Source organism: Abramis brama (assembly GCF_963993115.1).
Source record: "Abramis brama genome assembly, chromosome: 2".
NCBI classification, from domain to species: Eukaryota; Metazoa; Chordata; class Actinopteri; order Cypriniformes; family Leuciscidae; genus Abramis; species Abramis brama.
The window spans coordinates 43009202-43026884 of NC_139964.1; the positions used below are offsets into that span (position 1 = coordinate 43009202).

At 39.3% G+C, this 17683-nt stretch overlaps 1 protein-coding gene across 1 annotated transcript; it reads right to left on the reverse strand.

Annotated features, from left to right (window-relative positions):
• Positions 1–215: 215 nt before the first annotated feature.
• On the reverse strand, positions 216–14009 carry slc2a15b (solute carrier family 2 member 15b). The gene is made up of 12 exons (XM_084106971.1): positions 13864–14009; positions 10976–11074; positions 10077–10237; positions 9847–9971; positions 8970–9115; positions 8666–8798; positions 4845–5032; positions 4634–4744; positions 4329–4430; positions 2334–2409; positions 1768–1895; positions 216–1623 (listed from the first exon to the last, which is right to left on the reverse strand). Exons 1-12 carry the CDS (start codon positions 13906–13908, stop codon positions 1378–1380), a joined length of 1560 nt encoding a protein of 519 aa, XP_083963097.1. The 5' UTR covers positions 13909–14009; the 3' UTR covers positions 216–1377.
• Between the last annotated feature and the right edge of the window lie 3674 nt (positions 14010–17683).

Here is a 17683-nt window from a genome sequence, read left to right on the forward strand (position 1 = left end):
GTTGAGAAGAGGAAGAGTTGTAGTCGAGCTCGAGCACATCTGTGAGTCAGCTCAAACTGTAGCATCCGTCTTTTCACATGCAATAGAAAGTCACTCTGTGTGCATCTCACAACAGTTCCTATACGAGCGATTTATAGATTATCATGACTGACAGAATAGATAGTTGACTCCACATCAGCAACATAAATTAATCAACCATTCAGAGACGTCCTGTTGCATTCTACGTGTTGTCACTTCTTCTTTAATCTCTCCATCTTTGTCTGACTCCATTTAAACATAAAAGGCAGAACAGTTTATATCATTTTAGTGTGTGTCATCAAGCTGCTAACACACAAGCTCTTGAAACCCCGCCCTCTGTGTCGGGAGAAGCAGCTGATTTGCATTTAAAGGGCCAGGCAAAAAACGGTGCGTTTTTGCTAACCCTCAAAAAGTGACAACTTTAACATGCTATATAAAAATATCTGTGGAGTATTTTGAGCTAAAACTTCACACACACACTCTGGGGACATAAGAGATTTATTTGACATCTTGTGAAAAGGGCATTATACCACCCCTTTAACTATAATAAGGCTGCGATTAAAACTTCTGAATGGACAGTGGTAGTAGTAGTAATAATAAAATTAAAACTTTTAGCCATGTTGTACCTGCCTGGTCACAGATTTCAACAGGCAGGAGGAATATAAATCCTCTTTATCTTTAAATATACAAACCAAATAAGAAGCACTTGACAAGTTCTTTGGTTATTTGTAATTTAGCTCATGTGCTCTTATCCAAAGAGACTTGCAATACAGAAACAGTTCCCTGCAATGCAACCTGAGGACAGTTATGTGGAATCAGAACCCATATGCCGTTATTTTTCCATAGAACACACTTTACAATTTTTATCATCACAAATCACAAATGATTATTTACTACACTAAAAAGGTTCATGGTGACTATGGGTCATCGCACCCCACAAAAACTCCATAGAGGAACACTGTCATTCAAAAGTCCAAAAATGTCCAATCCCAAACTTTTGAACAGTAGTGTAGTCCATGTGACTTTTGCTCTATAGACTGTTCTAAGCCTTCTGAAGGCATACGATAGCTTTGTGTGAGGAAGCTCACAGACAGTTCAAATTAAATGTGCAGAATAATGCAATTTTGTAGCTTTCAATAAAATTATGACATCTTCAAATGAACTCTCAAATATGGCATCTAATATGCAGTTTTGACATTTGGTTGGCAGTCAAGCAATGATGTCTGATGTTGTTGATTTCCATCGAGGCTCCATTTTTGTCAGATAGATGTGAGAAATTTGTCTGATCATAACACAAACTATTGTATGGCTTTCAAAAGACCTGCATTTGGGCTGCTTTACTGGTGCACCGTTACACAACTATTTCTCTATCTTGTCCTTTTTTTCAGACAACACTGCTCCATACCCATTCATATATTTGAGACTGAGTTGGTCAGTGGTTCCCAGCGGCTGGTTTTCAATTTCACAAGCGTTTTTTGAGGCGAACATCTCACTGATCTCCACAAAGGTTTTGTTCTTTGTTTCAGGGATGATGAAGTAGACGTAGACTGCCACCCCCACACACACAGTACAGAACACCAGGTAACAGAACGCTCCAGCTGACATCTGAAATATAATGCAAATCTGGGATTAAAATCTATCATTTTAACCTGGAAATGAACAACAAACGTGTCTCTCAAATTAGCATGCTGACAACATAATTTGCAAATAAATAAATTGTGAACTGCATTCTGTTAAGAAAAGGCGTACCTGAAGGAACGGAAAGACAAATCCCACAGTGAAGTTTGATATCCAGTTGAGAAATCCTCCAACAATGTAGGCAGAAGGTCGATAGGATTGTTTAAAGAGCTCTCCTGTCATGAGGAATGGGACACCAGCTGTGCAGGAGCAAACATAATAGCATCAAAGTCATATTAATAAGATATATTTGAAGTCATTTAAAAAGCAACACAACTATATGATGAGTTATGTAGCATATACATAGTACATGACTCAACATGTTCTTTTGCAAACAAAATACAAATATACTCGTTCACCAGCAGGTGACACTAGTCTATCAAATAAAAGTCTATCCGTAGCAAACCGTGGCTTCATTTTAGAATTGGTATAATTAGCTGCAGCAGTAAATAACCATAACATCTATTTACAAGGAAAGTGCATTAAACCATGTCTGACAGAGTTCATTTTGCTAGTATCATTCCATAAATATAACTTATTTAAAACAAACAAATATAAAGGGCAACCTTTAAGAGTAAGATGTACATGAAGGCATGAAAATGAGAAAAAGAGAAATTCCTGTTAAGTGAGATCCTCACCAGGCCCAATGCAGAATCCAGCGATGATTCCAACCACACAGGCCACACTGATGTACCGCATAAAGGGTAAATGAGCCTAACCAAAGACAAAAGTACAGGAGATCAAAATATATAAAAGAAAAAAGAAAGTTTGAAGTCAGTAATAATTTTGTTCCCAGAAGGAATGCATTAAACTGATAGTGAAAAAGTGAAAATAAAGACTTAAATTCTTACGAAAGACTTATATGTCAAATAAATGCTGTTTCCATCATGGTTTTTAACTATAATATTAAGCAGCACAACTGTTTTCATTGGTCAACATTGGTAAAACAAGAAATGTTACAAATCAGCATTTTAGAATTATTATTCTGAAGGATCATCTGACACTGAAGACTGTAATGGCTTTGTAATGAGATTTGCCATCACAGGAATAAATTACATTTTGAAATATATATTAAATTAGAAAATTGTTATTTTAAATTCTAACAATATTTATGTCGCGCCTGACAGCCGGAGTGCCTATTATGACCACCAGAGGGCACTCCCCCCATGTCCTTTGCCATTCCATCATGAACTACATTTCCCATAAACCTTTGCCTGGAATCATTAGGTGTGATTACATCCACCTGCATGTCTTTAAGTCTTGGAGCAGTCCATAACAGTTTCACACTATGTCTGCTTTTATTGTTTTTTCGATCATATAAATGCTGCTTTGATGAGCAGAAGAGACTTGTTTATACACACACACGCACACACTCGGTTTTGCTATCTTTGTGGGGACTCTCCATAGTCGTAATGGTTTTTTATACTGTACAAACTGTATATTCTATCCCTTTACACTAACCCTACCCCTAAATCTACCCATCACAGAAAACTTTCTGCATTTGTACATTAAAAAAAAAAAAACAACATAATTTAGTATGTTAATAAATCAATCCATTTCCCTCATGGGGACCGATGACTGGTCCCCACAATGTAGGTGATTTCAGGTTTTACTATTTAATTGGTTTTACAAGATAAATCTTGCTAGACTTTGTACATTTTCTAAAAGTACCTTTAAAGGTCCCGTTCTTCCTGATTCCATGTTTTAAACTTTAGCTAGTGTGTAATGTTGTTGTTAGAGTATAAATAATATCTGTAAAATTATAAAGCTCAAAGTTCAATGCCAAGCGAGATATTTTATTTAACAGAAGTCGCCTACATCGAACGGCCCGTTTGGACTACATCCCTCTTCTTCCTTCTTTAATGACGTCAGTAGAACCGTTTTTTGACTATCCTCCACCCACAGAAATGCTCCCTCAACTCTACCGAAATTCGTTTATGTACTTGCGCACTTCTTATAACTTACTGTGTTTACTCAGCTCTTACAGTGATTTTCTGAAGTAAAACTGACGCTTCATCTTTTGTGTGATGTACAATAAACTTTATTAAACTCATCAGTATATGTTTGATCATCATTAGGACCTGGTCCGAAACAGCAGACTTGTAGGCTATTAATAAATAATGGATACATACAAGCAGATGACAAATACGTTATAATAACCGTAATTAAACTACTAAACTATACCTGTTTCATCTCTATACAGCACTCTGACTCTGTAGGCATTATTGTCTGACTCGAAATGAACAGTTACTGAGAGTTTCTGATATTATCATCATTCCGTGAGATGAAATTGTCCTGAGAGACTGAGCGCGAGCTCATGAAGCTCCGCCCCCTGGGTCGTCCAGCAGCAGCTTATTTGCATTTAAAGGGCACACACTAAAACAGCGCGTTTTTCTGAGCCCCAAACAATTTAAACATACTGTAAAAAATTATCTGTTGGGTATTTTGAGCTGAAACTTCACATACACACTCTGGGGACATCAGAGACTTATTTTACATCTTGTGAAAAGGGGCATAATACGGGACCTTTAAGATACAATTAGTTATGGTAATATTTAATAACTAATTAATACTTAAGTGTAAAAAATTCTTGAGGTCATTGAGAGCAAGTAAATATTGGTGATCATAATTACCTCTAACATGAGGGAGAAAGTGATTCCAGCACAGCACACGCCCATAAAGCAGAAGCCACCGATCATCAGAGGCCTCCTACCCACACGCTCAATAGTAAAGCACTGGACAACATTCAGAGAATAATCAGATTTTGAATTACTCAGTGTTACTTAGGAGCCTGTAATATTATCAAAGGTTAAATTTGCCATTCTCTCAGCACAGAACCTAATATGTATGTACAGAACAATCACAATTGCAAAAAACAATGTAACTTGGTTTCCTAATAATTAGGGTACGCCTTTGATGTCAGTCATTGTGTTCTCACCCCTATGAGTCCAGCGATGACTTCTATGACTCCAGTGCCAACGGTTGTGTACTGAATCTGAGGAGCAGGAATGCCGGCATTCTCAAAGATTGTGTTGGTGTAAAACCATATCTAGAAATAGAAACCAGGTGTTCCATTTTATTATCTCAAATAACGTCATTGCCATTTTATGGTAATTGTCATGAGCAGTACCACTGTTAAAAACACACACCGCATCGATTCCGGACAGCTGCATCCCAGCATTGACCACAATGACTGTAATAAGCTGCCAGCGAACAGAGGGATCCCTGATGAGCTGCAATACAGAGACAGTGTCCATTGAGGACAAGGAGCGCTGCTCTTCCTGCATCTCCTCTACCTCAGCCTGGATGTTAGACTTAGTACGGTACCACTTCAGTGCTGCAAAGAGGAATCAGAACCTGAGCGTCATTATATAAGAGTATTGGCTCATCAGATCATGTCAGAACACCAGTGAATCAGAACAGTAGAATACAACAGATCACTTTGGACTAAAGCATCCGCGTGTGAAAAAGAAGTATGCTTAAAGTCCCTCTGTGGTGAAAATCAAGTTTTTAATGCTGTTAATACATCTATGTGGTATTATGATGTGTGGTTGTATGATTATACTGTGTGGTGATAAACCATGTGCAAATTCAAAAGTTAACACCATTGCTGAGTATTTTGCAGAGTATTACAATGCTGGCCTACTTACACACAACCCAGCAAGACCATGCTGTGAACCAGCTTCACCAACTCCATTTGCTTGAAAACAGCATGAATATGCTGGTCCACCAGCTGAACCAGCACTATACCAGCATAAACCAGCCTGGACCATCCATGCTGGTTTATGCTGGATTTTTCAGCAGGGTATACATCTTCAGATATGCTTCAATTAGGAACTCAACATGATGTTAAGCCTCATAACATTATGAGCTACATTTTGCCATGATGACAATATCAAAATCATCCCCTTAAATCATGCACAAATATATCATAACTCTGTATGGAAATGTCTTTGTTTCTACTTCTACTCTTCTCTAATCCTGTCACATTCTTTGCTGTCAGTGAGATCTCCACCTGGTAGCTGCTGTGTGACTGATGGGCCTTTGTAATGGTGCCGTTATCTGAAGAGATTACAGTAAGAACAATAACTATAATCTTATGAGAGTCTCCTGGTCTGGCCACTAATCCCTCAAACACAATTCAGTCAGCTTTAATGCAGTGAAGTGAGAGGAAACATTCAGAAGAATTTCTAGAATCCATTCTTTTCACGGAAGATTTTAAGTATTTTTTTGGTTTCAAACTTGACACACCAGAGGATGCATGGTCAATGTTTTCCATGCAATTATAATGAATGGGCACTGATACAAAAGCACCAATAAAAGTATCATCACACTAGTCCGGGCGACTTATGTGCTGTATAAATCTTCTGAATTTAGACCATAGCTTTATAATGATAATGATAATCTTCATTATATTCTCAAAAAATCACCTTTTGTGTTCCAGAAGAAGGAAAGTAATACAGATTTGGAACAACATGATCCACCGTCCTCTCTGAGTAGGTACTTCTCTTGAATTAGTAATTACTTTGTGACCACTAAAAAGTACATTCTATATAGTATGAGTGTGTGTAGCATGAATGTAATCCGGATGTACTGTACAACAGATCCCGAAGGAGGCTGGAGATATTGAGTCCGAGTGGACCATGTTCTCCACCTCCATTGTCGAAGCGGCCGCTCGGAGCTGTGGCCGTAAGGTCTCTGGTGCCTGTCGAGGCGGCAATCCCCGAACCCGGTGGTGGACACCGGAAGTAAGGGATGCCGTCAAGCTGAAGAAGGAGTCCTATCGGGCCTGGTTGGCTTGCGGGACTCCTGAGGCAGCTGACGGGTACCGGCAGGCCAAGCGAACTGCAGCCCAGGTGGTTGTGGAGGCAAAAACTCGGGCCTGGGAGGAGTTCGGTGAGGCCATGGAGAAGGACTATCGGCTGGCCTCGAAGAGATTCTGGCAAACCGTCCGGCGCCTCAGGAGAGGGAAGCAGTGCCCTACCAACGCTGTTTACAGTAGAGGTGGGGAGCTGTTGACCTCAACTGGGGATGTCGTTGGACGGTGGAAGGAATACTTCGAGGATCTCCTCAATCCCGCCGTCACGTCTTCCATTGAGGAAGCAGAGGCTGAGGGCTCAGAGGTGGACTCGTCCATCACCCGGGCTGAAGTCACAGAGGTAGTCAAGAAACTCCTCGGTGGCAAGGCACCGGGGGTGGATGAGATCCGCCCTGAGTACCTCAAGTCTCTGGATGTTGTGGGGCTGTCTTGGCTGACACGTCTCTGCAGCATCGCGTGGCGGTCGGGGACAGTGCCTCTGGGATGGCAGACCGGGGTGGTGGTCCCTCTTTTTAAGAAGGGGGACCGGAGGGTGTGTTCCAACTATAGGGGGATCACACTTCTCAGCCTCCCTGGGAAAGTCTATGCCAGGGTACTGGAGAGGAGAATACGGCCGATAGTAGAACCTCGGATTCAGGAGGAACAGTGTGATTTTCGTCCGGGCCATGGAACACTGAACCAGCTCTATACCCTCTACAGGGTGCTGGAGGGTTCATGGGAGTTTGCCCAACCAGTCCACATGTGCTTTGTGGATTTGGAGAAGGCATTCAACTGTGTCCCTCGCGGCGGCCTGTGGAGGGTGCTCCGGGAGTATGGGGTCCGGGGTCCTTTGCTAAAGGCTGTCCGGTCCCTGTACGACAGAAGCAGGAGCTTGGTTCGCATTGCCGGCAGTAAGTCAGACTTCTTCCCGGTGCATGTTGGACTCCGGCAGGGCTGCCCTTTGTCGCCGGTTCTGTTCATAATTTTTATGGACAGAATTTCTAGGCGCAGCCAGGGGCCGGAGGGTGTCAGGTTTGGTGACAACACGATTTCATCTCTGCTCTTTGCGGATGATGTTGTCGTGTTGGCCTCATCAAATCAGGACCTTCAGCATGCACTGGGACGGTTTGCAGCTGAGTGTGAAGCGGCTGGGATGAGAATCAGCACCTCCAAATCTGAGGCCATGGTCCTCAGTCGGAAAAGGGTGGCTTGCTCACTTCAGGTTGGTGGAGAGTTCCTGCCTCAAGTGGAGGAGTTTAAGTATCTTGGGGTTTTGTTCACGAGTGAGGGAAGGATGGAACGGGAGATTGACAGACGGATCGGTGCAGGTTCTGCAGTAATGCGGTCCCTGTACCGGTCTGTCGTGGTGAAGAAAGAGCTGAGCCGCAAGGCGAAGCTCTCGATTTACTGGTCAATCTACGTTCCTACTCTCACCTATGGTCATGAGCTTTGGGTCATGACCGAAAGGACAAGATCCCGGATACAGGCGGCCGAAATGAGCTTTCTCCGCAGGGTGGCTGGGCGATCCCTTAGAGATAGGGTGAGAAGCTCGGTCACTCGGGAGGAGCTCAGAGTAGAGCCGCTGCTCCTCCACATCGAGAGGGGTCAGCTGAGGTGGCTCGGGCATCTGTTTCGGATGCCTCCTGGACGCCTTCCCGGGAAGGTGTTCCGGGCGCGTCCCACTGGGAGGAGACCCCGGGGAAGACCTAGGCCACGCTGGAGAGACTATGTCTCCCGGCTGGCCTGGGAACGCCTCGGTGTCCCCCCGGAAGAGCTGGAGGAAGTGTCTGGGGAGAGGGAAGTCTGGGCATCTCTGCTTAGACTGCTGCGGTCCCGGATAAGCGGAGGAAGATGGATGGATGTACTGTACAACATCCCTCATGTTGTCATTGTCATGTGACCAGCGCCAGTTGGGTCGCTTCACTGCCATTCACAAATCCTCTCTAATGGCCTCATGGGATAGTAAAGTGTCCATCTTTTGCACACTTCAGAATCTCGCCAGAAGCTGCAGAAGTCATCAGAGTACTGTCCGCCTACTGTTTTATGAATACTGTGAATTCAGACATGCTACTCTTTTTCAACTACTAAATAGTAGGGAAGTATGCAATTCCAGATGCAGCCATGATTTGGATATTTGGGTGAACTGTTTCTTTAAGTAAGAAAAGGCTTTACCTGTGATAGTGGCATGAATATTCCGCTTTTCCATCAACAGATATCTCGGACTCTCTGGGAACCACGGCAACAACATGAGCTGAATGAATGTAGGCACCACGACTAGGGAGAGAAACAGAGGCCAGTGCTCTTCCTGTGTGGAACAACCAAATGATAATGATAAGAAGACTTAACAAGACTAAAATCAAAGCAGTAACAGATCTGTTTAACATGACAAAACATGCTGGTACAACAAAAGTTAAAAATATATCAATCAAAAAATCAAGAAAATCAAATGTTTTAAAATGAAATAGAAAGGAACAACCTTGCCCAAGATCTCTTGGAGTCCTAAAATCTGAGCGATAAACACTCCTATACAGATGAAGATGCTGGGCACGAGTCCTAGGAAGCCCCGGAGATTCTTTGGAGCAATTTCTCCCAGATACATTGGCACAACGCTGAGAGATATTCCTACAACAGCACAGCAGAGGAGGACATATCAGTACAGCAGAAAAATACAGATAAAAATTACTGATGGCTCTAGAAATCTAAGGGGAAAATTCAAATCCTAGACAGAGTCAAGTATACATTTTTACGAAGGAAAGAGGTTCCCTTTCTAAGGGAACAGCGACACTGCGTCATGGTGTTGACGCTATGCGAATGGCTTCAGCATGAGCCAGAGTCTGTGTGTAGTGACATGTGACGTGTAATACACGCCAAGCCACTGGCCAAGGACGAAGTCAGGTGACGCAATGCCGTGCGTTCAAGTCTAGAAATAACACCTGCGCAAAAGTGTCACCAGCTTCTTGTCTTCAGAAGCCGCTTTGTCTGCCACTTTATATGCAAAACTGTCTGTCTCTGTCTGTTTAGAGCAGGAGTTGAAAAAGAAGTTTAGGAGATGTGTCTCGCTGTCCCCCCGATCTATTCCTGGGGAAGATGGACGCAAGTTTTTCCGCAACTGTTCTTTGTTTGGGAGCGGAGCACGCCCAATCAGCTCTTTTGAGGGGTAAGGTGATATTGCACCCTAGGCCAGATTACGTTCTGAAAAATGTAAATCGTTTTGGTGACCGCATTTAGTAAAAAAACAATTAAAAAAAATATGTTATGTCCCACAGAATAAGAAATTCATATAGATTTGGAATTGCCATGAGGGTAAAAGATGACAGAATTTCGCATTAAAGGCCTTAAATGAAATGAATTACCTGAATGTATCCCTGTAATGAAGCGCCCAATGATGATCATCTCTGGAGATCCACATAATCGGCTGAAGCCCATCAGCCCTCCAGCGATAAACACCAGAACTGTGCTGTGTACCAGTGTCCCTTTCCTACAAATTAGGAAGATGCGCAAAACATTCAAGCAGCTATAAGACTTTAGCCTCGAAGCTGTGTAATGTATTAAATGTAATTTATGTATAAACCGCAGACTCTACCTCCCAAATCTGGTAACCTGCATTCCCACTGTGAGAGAGCCAACCAGGCCTCCAATGGCAAATATAGAAACAGTGACTGAATACATAAGCGTGAGAGTCTTTTCATCCACTCCTGAGCCATTCCGCCTCACAATTGTATGGTTAAAAAAGTCCTTTATATACTATGATAAGAGCAAATACAAAGAAAATATGACATTGGGTAGCTCTTAATTAATATACATTTCTAATACCTTGTCTGGGCATTAACATTCATGCTTACACAATTATAATATATGATAGGCAGCGATATGAGATTCAGTTACCTAAATGATTTATACTAACTTATATCACACACTTAATTCAAGACAATTTCTTAGTTGTTTGCAATCAAATTTTAATAAAATGGGCCTCTAGTATTATGTAATTGAATGATAACGTAAAGAATGATAATAAAGTCAAAACTACACAGTGCAGACAGATGTTGGCATAGATTAATGTAATCATCGTAGAGAAAAACTCACTCTCCCAAAATGTTTGCCACTGTCATATTTATTTAATCTAAATGAGCATGAATTTATGGCATGCATTTTTAGCTTCTCCATTACTCTTTCACAAGCTGCAGTTGCACAAGCTTTCAGTACGATCACGCTCTCATACTTCTAGTCAGGACTCGTGACTTGTTGGCAAGAGTATGTACCATTTCAAGCCTTAACTGTAATGAAGATTTAATTATTTCATATTATTTAGCACTATTAAGAGCATTATTAAAAAGCCCTCAATCAACATCAGAAGAAAAGAAGTGAACAAACTATGATTCAGTGTTTCAGCAAGTAAGTGATTCAATCCAGCTGCATAAAAAAACGGTTAGTGTTACTGTATGTGAGGCTAAGTGAAAACTTGTGTTTGTTGGTGTCAGTCACCTGAGTAGGAGAATTAACCACAGCCAGGTTATAACCATAGAGCATGGAGCTCCCAAAGGAAGAGAGGAACGCCACTGCCAACAGGGATGAGGTTAGATGCTGGAGAAACATGTGACAGAGACAACCATTTTTAATAACATTCCTTCATGTTTTTGGAATTTAACTTTTCAGATGATGTCTGGCACTTAGATTAAACACATCAATCTTAAGTTTCTAACATGGGGGGGGGGGGGGGGTTCACAAGGAAGCTGTTCTGGTAAGAATAGGAAACTATATGAAAATGAACAGACCTTTCTTTAATCACAAATTCTCCCTATAAGCAGCTTTGGGAGTTCAGTGCTGTTGGCAATGGTATAGGCAGCATGAGTAGATTACAGAAATATTTGAAGAGTTCAGACGCAAAAGCCTCTAAGTGCCATCTGAAATTTTCTTCTAGAATGGTCATTTTTATCAAGCTCGTATATTTAATTTCAGTAATTTCACTTAAATGACAATTGGTAGGTAATTTTCATTGCCATTTAAGTGAAATTACTGAACTTAAATATACGAGCTTGATAAAAATGACCATTCTAGAAGAAAATTTCAGATGGCACTTAGAGGCTTTTGCGTCTGAACTCTTCATTTGCATTTCAATACACACTGCAACAAACATGGACAATGAAGTAAGTACAAAATCACACTTTAAGCATAAACGTGTTAACTTGTTTAAAACAGTACACTGAATCTGGAGTATTGGACTCTGGCACTGATCCATTTAGCATGTGACTGTATGCGTGAAAGTGGACATGGTGGGCTGTCTGGCATGGGTGTTCACTGCCCAGGCAAACTGAGTTACAATAATTATCATGCACATGAACAAAATTCTCAACACTATCACAACCTGCTAAAAGTGTGAAAGCAGTTAAGTGGAAGAAATTCTCAGCTGCAGGAGATGGAAGAACTGGAAAACTGAAACCATGAAGTTTGTCATGTGTAAAAAGTGCAAAAATAGAAATTCAACAGAAATTCCTTTGTTATATTTTACAAACCATCTTTGTTCTGACTTATAGTGGTAGTATATTGTAGTATGAAAGACTAATTGTATTATAAAATAAATTAATAATGCATTGTTGGAGACTGACATTCAAATAAATATTTTTAAAAAGCAACTAATTGTTTCCAAATTTTCTCATGAGCAGCTGAACTAGAGTAACAACATATCAGCAGGATCTGAGGTTACATTTACTCAAAATTGTATGGGTGGGACCTTGTCATGGGGCCCAAAAAGTGAACAGGGTTCTCAGTAAGAAAGCTTTTTCTGCATCAGGCACAAGATGTTCACAAGATGCAGTAAATTTCTGGAATTTTTCAGTGCATAGAGAAATTGAGCCATAACAGTAACCTTTCACATTCTGAGTCAATGGTTTCTCATAGTCATTTATAATACGTTTACATCATTCATTCCAATAACTCCATTAAAAAGGTAATATTTATATTTTTAAAAGTTAGGATTTTTGTTGGCATGAGTAAGTTTCGCATAAAGAGTTAGGGTGGCCTGCAGCATGCAGCCTTATACCTGTGTCATCGTATTTTTGATTTAAAAAAAAAAGGTTGTAATGTTGTGATTAATCTCTGAGTTTGGTTTGGTGTATCTTTTTTGAAGAATTTTTAATCCCTTCACAGAAAATGAATGGGAAATATAGTTCCAGTGTACTGCATCCAGGTCCGCATGACAGCTTTCACATTACCAATTTTACATGCAAACCATGCATGCTCCGTTTTGACTAAACTGCCAATGTGAAAGCCCCATATAAACAAATCTTTATGATTTAGAGTTACCGTTTGGGGTAGGGCTGTGGGTCCTGTTTACAAAAATATACATTTACTACCACAGTGATAAACAGTTTTGTTTTTTTCTGCCTGACAAGATGTGTTACATATGTTATTTTCTAAGATGACACCTTTCTTGCAGCCATTTTGCTCAATTCCTAGAGAGTTTGCAGCTTGCTAAAATATTTGGGAGCATATGCATTTATAAACTTGACCATGAAGCATGAATACTACATGGTCAAGTTCTCGTTTATTTGACGAGACAAATGCCAAATAAAAGACACTTCGGACCACTGCCTTTGAATTCATTTATAAGAACCATAAATTAATTTATAGAATCTCTAAAGAAACTTTCTAATGTTGGGCTTCCTTCACAGAAGTGTGAAAGCACAAACCAAGGGTTCATGAGCCATTCTATATGCTGATTGGCTAAAGGCATTCTTTATAAATTAATAAATAATTTTAAAATAAAAAAATTGGGGGCAAGGGAGATATTAAGAGCAGTGCTAGTACAGGAAACTGAGGTAACAGTATAACACATGCTTACGAAATTGGGCCTAATTAGCTCTAGGATACATAAGAGTATAATAAGCCTTTATATTAACTTTGAAAAATACATAGCCTAATCTATAGCCTACATCATTAGAGTCAACAGACGCCTGATTAAGTCAATAACTAAGTCAATAACTTTTAAATTGAAGAAATGCTATAAATAAACAGGCAATATGCACTTCCCAAAGTTGGGTTTAGATTACAGCTTTTATAGAGAAGACATTGCAGGTAAAATAAAGGCTTTGCAAACAATCACGCTTACAAAATAAAAAATATATTTATTTCTTTATACTGCCAATTTCTCCATGTCAATGCGAAGGAATTCCAAAGATGTCTAATGACATGATAGAGCCTTTTAATCTAGAGAAAACATCATGTTTTATCATGTTTTGAATGTTTTTTCTCTCTCTTGCGTCTCAACGTCGCGTCAGAAATTAAAGACACTACAGAATTTGCATGTATTAATAATAATAATAATAATAATAATAATAATAGCCTAATATGCAAAGTAAATTAGACCTACTTACCCCTCTCGATTTCCCATTAGGATCTATCAAAACCTCCTCTGCCATATGAGCACAAAAGAATGAGGCCCTCTGAATAAAACTCGAATGAGAGCGGGTATTGTTTTTCCCTAAAAACTTTATACCACCGGCATCCCAATGCAGGCTATTTCGGGAAAGAAGGCGTACTGAATTATGATGCTCATTTAAGAGAGGAGGTAGAGTATATGACGTTCAACCAATCACTGCTTGCTGTCAAATGAAGCTCCTCCTGCAAGTATTTCCCACCATTTTAAAAGGTCAAATTGTAAGACTGACATTGTCACATGCTAACAACCCGCGTGATTTAACTCTTTGTTTAAATTAACTGAACCTATTTAGCTGACACTATTCGGCTTTTTAAAAAAACCTGCCCCATAGGAAATAACTAAAGAGTATACTCAAAATGAACCATAAATGAAATGCAAGAAATAGTTGGCAAGGTTAGCTATTTCTGAAAATAATAATAATAAATTGTAGAGTGAGAGTATTTTATATTTCTTCTTTTCATTTCATAATGAAATATTTACTTTCGCATAGAAAGCAATTAACAGTGAACAATGGTGGAACACTAAATAGACATTTTTAGCCTATATTATTTATGTTACTTGCATCGAAACCCCAATGCTTTGCATGGACTTTTAGTGAACTGTTTGTGTATTTAATCAGATTCAATAGGTTAAGTGCAACCACACAACACTGGGCACAGATAACAGAAGACCAATGATTCATTGTTTTACTGTGTTAGATGTTTGATACATTGTGCATCATGAAGATGACAGACTGATGGAATTGAAACTCCTGATCCCATGTATCACCACATCTAACTCTGAAATCTGCACATGAACTGTAACTGAATTGCTAAATTTTAAATGTGTACATGTCTTGCGGTGTGAATTAGCACCGCTGTTTAAGCACTCACGTGAAACCAGACTGCAAGCCACTATCTTAAAACATTAGTCATGGTTCGGTGACCTTTGCTTCGCATCAGGCCCACAGGGGCTTAAAAAGTTAGTTCACCCAAAAATGAAAATCCTGTCATCATTTACTGACCATAAAGTAATTCCAAACCTGCATGACTTCCTTTCTTTTGTAGAACATAAAATAACATATTTTTGAGAAAGGTTTGTTGTCAAAACTATTTGGTTACCAACATTCTTCAAAATATCTTCTTTTGTGTTTCACAGAATAAAAGAAATGATGCCAGTTTTCTTTTGGAGGTGAATTATCCCTTAAAAAATACTAAATTAACAAAGTTTAATGTGAATCACATACACTCAATTCAAAAGAGGAATTTATAGGGTACTAGGCAGAGGTTTATGAACATTAAATATATTTGTTTCCCCTCATTTTCAAATATTCTCCAGTTGCTCATCCTTGTGACTAACCTTTAACACATTTTGAAATAATAGTTCTGTGTTTGGATTTATTTGGGCTCTGTAGGCTACTAGCTCCCTCTGGCTTCTTTTTTTTTTTGGATCTCTCTCTTCTCACATGAGTATGTGTTGACGCAAAACCTCAGAATTTACATGAAAAGGATCAGATGATAACTGAATCTTATGATACAATTATTTTTTTTAATATACACTTATATATTTATGTAGTTACAGAAGTGTTTGGGTTGTTTAACTTAATATATATCAGAGAGCGACTTCTGCTAACAGACCTGGCAGGCGTCTTGTGCTTTTCTGAGTAATATGTTCTCATGTCAAATGGTTTGGGTCATATGACTCTCAGCCTGGAGTGATGTCCGTAGCCTCAGACAAATGTTTGTGAAGAATCAATTATTATCTCACACAGGAGGTTATTCACTCTCTCTCTCACTATATACTCTCGTCACTCATTCATCCAGATATCTGTAAATCTAACCGGTAATGAGAAATGTTAGACTGCATCGGGTAGGAACACGTGGAGGAATTTACTATTAAATCCCACTTGGCTCCAATGGGAATACTCGTGTGCTTTTGTTTCACAACACTATTTCAATAACCTGCACTGCATGAAAATATACATTTCTCTGAGAAATCTAAGAGCAGTATTTGTGGCAGTTCAAGTGTTTGGAACCATGTACAGTTCTATACATTGTACACTGTAGGCTTATGGTGTTGTATCCAGTTATTTCCTGAGTGTCTAACATCCAGGGGTCAGGAATTGGCTGGTTAGTGTCACCCCCTTACCCACTGCTGGTAGATAGGCTACTGTAAAAAAGCAGGATTCCCCACTGATGGCCATCCATGTGTATATGCTGCCTAAATATTTTTTTTCCAAGCACCATCTAAATTGGTAGAACTTTTACCAGTGACATTATTTTTGGAGGGCTTTTAAAAGTATGAAATGTACATACGTATATTTTACTTTGACTTCGGCCTTTGATGAGTGATCAGTCACATGACAGATGTTCGTGGCCAGATGTTCGTGGTTGCAAAGATGACAACACCCAGGCTGAGTACTTCCAGGGAATCAAGGTGAGAAACAGCAACTGAGATGAATATTAATAGGTTTCTGTATAGGCCTCCTTGGTAAACAGCTCTTATCTTAAAGTCGCCTTATCCTAAGTCCTTAGATGCATGTTATAGATGTTATTGTGAACAGTTCAACAGTTCAACCATTCATATGTTTCATAAAAAAAAAAAGGAAATAATGTTTAATCAAAATGCCATTACTGGATCTTTTAGTGAAAACAACAGACATCTCTCTGGTGACATATACAGGACTTCTCCAATCATTAGTACGCTTAAGTCTGCATTGCTTTAGAAGACTTGGAATATGGTGCACTAGTCATATGGACCACATTTATGATTTTTTTTTTTTTTTTTTTTTTGCCGCTTGAGACCCAGACCCGAAGAACCCGAGATATTCTTCAAAAACCTTTTGTGTTCCACGGAAAAGAAAAGTCATGAGCTGGAAACAAAATGAGCACGCATCTCCTGGGCTCCGTACATTATATCTTTGACAACACCCAGTATGGTATTTTTGTAATATTTTGTAACAAGTCCATTTGTAAGATCTTTTGATTTGGTGTTGGATGCATATTCAACATATCACATGGAAAAGTCAATGTTTAATTTGTGATATTTGTAGTTATGACTGCTAGACAACAGAATGCATGTTACAAACATAAGACATGATCATTTAGGCGCTAAAATAAATCCTTACATTTCAAAAAGAAAAATGCCAAAAGTAATTTAAATGATACTCTTAATTTTATTTATTTATTTTATTATTAGTTTAACTGATCCTGCCACAATGTATTTTTGTAATGGTGGTTTTGTAATGGTGGGAGGATCCGTTGCCTGTTATTCGCCTCTGTTTGTCAGCAGGCTGTGCTATTGCTCCAAAATTACAAACGTTCTTTTGTTCAGTTACACACTTTCATTGAGTTTCATTTGAGATCCTCTGACTTTATTTTATATGACCATTAACCATTTCTTCTTAATTGTGTCTCTTTCTTTGTATATTGTATGTACATTTTTGTTACAGATCTGCCCTGCAAGAAAAATAGCTCCACTAAATTTCAGTATGCAGAAATATATTTCAAAGTCTAATGTGCTCAAGTAAAGTACTTATTTTGCACTGCTAGTGGTGCATAAATATTTATGCCATGTCTATACACCTTGAGCAAATAACCTCGTCGACAAAGCCTGTTTTAGCTACTGTAACTCTGGCCAACATTTCTTTATTACAAATATCATATTGCTTCTATTTACACTTTGTAAATTTACACTTTGTATTTACATAAATGGGGCAAACCAGGGTTATTACTGTTGACTAAAAATAAAAATAAAACCATAAAAAAGTCATTACT

Bases quoted from the DNA above. Each gene is read 5' to 3' on its own strand.
- slc2a15b (XM_084106971.1), bottom strand. From the start codon at position 13,908: ATGGCAGAGGAGGTTTTGATAGATCCTAATGGGAAATCGAGAGGG. The intron at 9,116-9,846 runs GTAATTCATTTC...GTGCTGTTGTAG, and splicing joins CATTACAGGGATACATTCAG to GAATATCTCTCAGCGTTGTG. The intron at 4,431-4,633 runs GTGAGAACACAA...AATGTTGTCCAG, and splicing joins TCATCGCTGGACTCATAGGG to TGCTTTACTATTGAGCGTGT.